Source organism: Camelina sativa, chromosome 14 (genome assembly GCF_000633955.1).
Source record: "Camelina sativa cultivar DH55 chromosome 14, Cs, whole genome shotgun sequence".
Classification (NCBI taxonomy): Eukaryota; Viridiplantae; Streptophyta; class Magnoliopsida; order Brassicales; family Brassicaceae; genus Camelina; species Camelina sativa.
The window spans coordinates 17,864,441-17,868,039 of NC_025698.1; the positions used below are offsets into that span (position 1 = coordinate 17,864,441).

The 3,599-nt window shown below is 40.6% G+C and overlaps 2 protein-coding genes across 2 annotated transcripts in view; both read right to left on the reverse strand.

Moving 5' to 3' along the window:
* LOC104741848 (pre-mRNA-splicing factor ATP-dependent RNA helicase DEAH1) overlaps window positions 1–1,122 on the reverse strand; it is a 10,332-nt gene extending 9,210 nt beyond the window's left edge. The window contains exons 1-3 of the mRNA XM_010462770.1: window positions 934–1,122; window positions 580–681; window positions 342–472 (exon numbers count right to left, since the gene is read on the reverse strand). Coding sequence (XP_010461072.1) covers window positions 342–472; window positions 580–676 — 228 coding nt within the window. The 5' untranslated portion in view covers window positions 677–681; window positions 934–1,122. The remainder of the gene's footprint in view (window positions 1–341; window positions 473–579; window positions 682–933) is intronic.
* On the reverse strand, window positions 1,242–3,592 carry LOC104741847 (protein ABCI7, chloroplastic). Its single transcript, XM_010462769.2, has 3 exons — window positions 2,624–3,592; window positions 1,839–2,098; window positions 1,242–1,716 (listed from the first exon to the last, which is right to left on the reverse strand). Exons 1-3 carry the CDS (start codon window positions 3,500–3,502, stop codon window positions 1,422–1,424), a joined length of 1,434 nt encoding a protein of 477 aa, XP_010461071.1. The 5' UTR covers window positions 3,503–3,592; the 3' UTR covers window positions 1,242–1,421.

Genomic DNA, 3,599 nt, shown 5'->3' on the forward strand with positions numbered 1-3,599 from the left:
CTTTCATCTGACTGCCCACTTTTCTTTCTAAACCTTTTCTTGCCCTTATCTGACTTTCTAGATTCAGAAGCTGAAGATCTTTTCTCCACAACGACTTCTTCTTCATCATCATCAGCATCTAAAAGAGCATATGTTTGTTGCTTCCTCACTAGCATTGCAGCCTCTGCTTCATGTTGTTGGTAGAGCTAATATAGAGAAAGAAAAAAAAAATTACGAAAACCAGGCTAAAAACTACATACTTCTCACAGAAACAGAAACTAAATAGCATCTAATTCCGAAAAGCTTTCAAAACAGAAGACAAAAGAGCAATAAACTTTACAGCAACTCATTGGGAAACTCACATTCACACCAGTATTTTTACGGGGAACTCTAGCAAAAATTTCTTCCGCAAAGGAACGAGTTTCACCAGAAGAAGAAAACCCGTAATCCACCAACTCTCCCACAAGTTCAGTAGGTGATTTTGTTTTTTTAGCTGCACGAAAGAAAGATAATAACACAACTTGTAAGCTTTTAGAACAGTAGTATCAAAAAAGTTCTTTCATAAGCTCCATGACCCCAAAATCGAAAACATCAAATTACCCATTGCAATGAGATAGTTAACAACAGCTGTTTGAGAATAGCCAAGTAGCACCATCAGCTTATCTGAAACCCAGGTCTTCAAATCATTGCTCGCCATTCTCACTGAATTGGAACAACAAAAACAACATCACCAATTTCAAAAACGTTTTATCAACATACCAATCTAATTAGTGTAACTATCGAAGCACAAGAGCATCGATTACAAAAATTCATCTCGCAGTTTGAATTCTATTAGCTAGCAATCGGCCGTATGCAGTGTGTAATCAAACATAAACTATCCTAATCATCGAACGAACGGAACAAGTTACAAACCCTAGATTTCGGAAACTAAGGTTCAGGTGTCTCGAAGCTTACGGAGTGAGAAGAATTAGGGAGTGAGGATCTCTGTTTTCTAAGTTACTGGTAGGAGCTTGAGTGTATACAGCAGAATCTATCGAGATGACTTCACCGGCGACGGCTGGAAGAAAGAATAAGCGGTGGTGAGAGTCTCCGACGTCGATGGAGGTTGTTAAAAATCAAGTTGGTTTTTTTTTTGCTTATGGAGATTTCAATTAAAAAGCGTGTGGTTTTTTCACATATGAAGAAACCTTCGTTGAGCATCATATAAAAATCACGTTGTTTTTCTTATGCAGACGCCAACAGTATAACGTTTTTCCGAATGGTTAAATAAATAACATCACGCTATTTAACTCATATAGAAGAGAACTGCTTGTTGTTTTTCATCGTTTTTAAAAATTAAACGGGCCTTCTTCTTCTCCTCCTATCGGGCCTTGTATTGTAATGAACAGACATAAGAATGTCGCGTGTACACCACGCGATCTGTGAAGGAGGACAAAGACTTTTCAGAGCAAGCATTTGAGGTGATTCCTGGCTTGGTCGCGGATTTCTCGATTTGGAAACTTCTCGATCACCTCTGATCCAAAAGAGGATATGAGAGCTCTTCTTGCAGTCTCCAAGTCGATCCCACGAGCTTGGAAATAGAAGAGTTGGTCTTCTTCAAGATCGCTGATTGCAGCTCCGTGCGAGCACTTGACATCGTCTGCAATGATCTGAAGGTTCGGTTTTATGTTCACCGTGGCTCGTGGTTTCAATAGGAGGCTCCGCGTTAGTTGTCCCGCGTTGGTCTGTTGCGCGAATCTGCCATATTACAACAAAGAATTTAAAACTGCTGCTTAACAAACCAAAGCAAAAACAGGATAATCATAATCAAACCATCGAAATGAGACACAGAGAAAGAGAGAGAGAGAGAGAGAGATTACTTGTTAACTCGGACATTGCCATCGAAAACAGCTTGACCAGAGGAATGAGCAACGATACACTTATGGAGCTGTCGCGAAGTGCCTCGGGGATGGTCTAAGACAATTCTGCTATGGAGATCTAGAGTCTGCTCATTGACACACATATGAAACGTGGTTAACTCCGTGAGCGTATCCGGCCCAAGCTGCTGCACATGAAGATTGTGCCTCCCTAATTTCCCGCCAGTACTCACTTCCACAAGCTCATACTCACTCTCTGCCTCCTACAGAGGTCAATCACATGAACAATTCACTCTCCTAAACAATTAAGTATAAAACGTTTCCAATTGTCGTACTCAAGTCATACAAAAACATCCAAAAACTTTGACTAAGCTATATAACCTCTAAACCCGAATAAGAAGAGAACACAAAAACAAAACTCACATGAGGCTGAAACGATCCTCCTCAACAGTTCAATCATAAAGATTACAACTTTTTGCCAACTTCAGCGGCAACTAAACTAAACTAAGTTACTCTCCTCAAACCTGAAACTAAACTAAACTATTTAATCTTCCTCAAAAATTCAATCATAAAGATTACAACTTCAGCAGCAACAAAACTAAACTAAGCAGCTCTCCTGAAACATTCAGAAAAAAAGATTACTACTCTCATACTCATCGACACCACAAGAGAATAACAAAACCAACCTCAAGTAAACTAAACTAATGATTCTCCTTAAGAATACTACTAATACAAAAACTAAAAACTAAGCCAATTCGTTACTAGAGAAAGACAAGAAGAGCTTAAACCTGTCGAACAAAAGTCCACTTGATATGAGCAGAACCCATGGACTCTTTCTGCAAATACGAATGCTTCACTTTCCCATTCTTCTGAACAACAACTTCCAAAACAGGATTCGTCCAATAAAAACCTTGTTCCTCTTTCCCCACAAACTCCTCAACTATACCAATCTCTCCTCCTTCCTCCACCATCACAAAAACCCTAGGATTCGATACCGGCAACCGTTTAGATTCCCGGTCACCGGTTTCACCACAAGAGTACCTCAGATAAATCGGATTCACCACTTTACATCCTTCAGGAACATAAATCACAGTCAAATCCGGCGCTCCCATGCCGTTAATAGACCAGAACAAATCACCAGAATCGAAATTCCCAACGAATTCAGAAATCCGGTTCGTTAACTCATCCGGTAGACCAGCGAAGCTCCCGAAGTAAACACCATCGGGCAAATCCGATGGACCAATCGTCAAATTCGACACGAACCCATCGATAATCACGGCGCTTGGGAACTGGGTTTCACTCAGATCATCCAAAAATTGAGAATTTCGTTGATGGGTCGAGGAGACGACGGGTTCGATTTGGGAGTATCGGATGAACGATGTATCGGTGAATCTGAAAGGTTCGTCTTTTTTCGACGGCCATGGTGTTGATAAAAGAGTCTCAGCGGAAGATTCTCGGATTCTTTGGAGAGGTAATGAAGAAGAAGAAGAAGCAGTGAGAGAGTCTTCGAGTGATTCAGCTAGTTGGAGTACAAAAGGGTCGGAGAAGGAAGCTTGAGCTCGGATTGAAACACTTGTAGGAGTTGTTCTTCTGTTTGATTTCAATTTTGGTTTACAAGATAGATTTGGTATCAGTGATAAGCGACCGAGAACTGTGGCAGCCGCCATTAATGATGGATTCGTCCCTCTCTGTCTCTCTCTCTCTCTCTCTTCGCTTTTGCAGCGATCTGTTTCTTCTCTCTCCCTTTCTTTTTTTTTTTTTTTT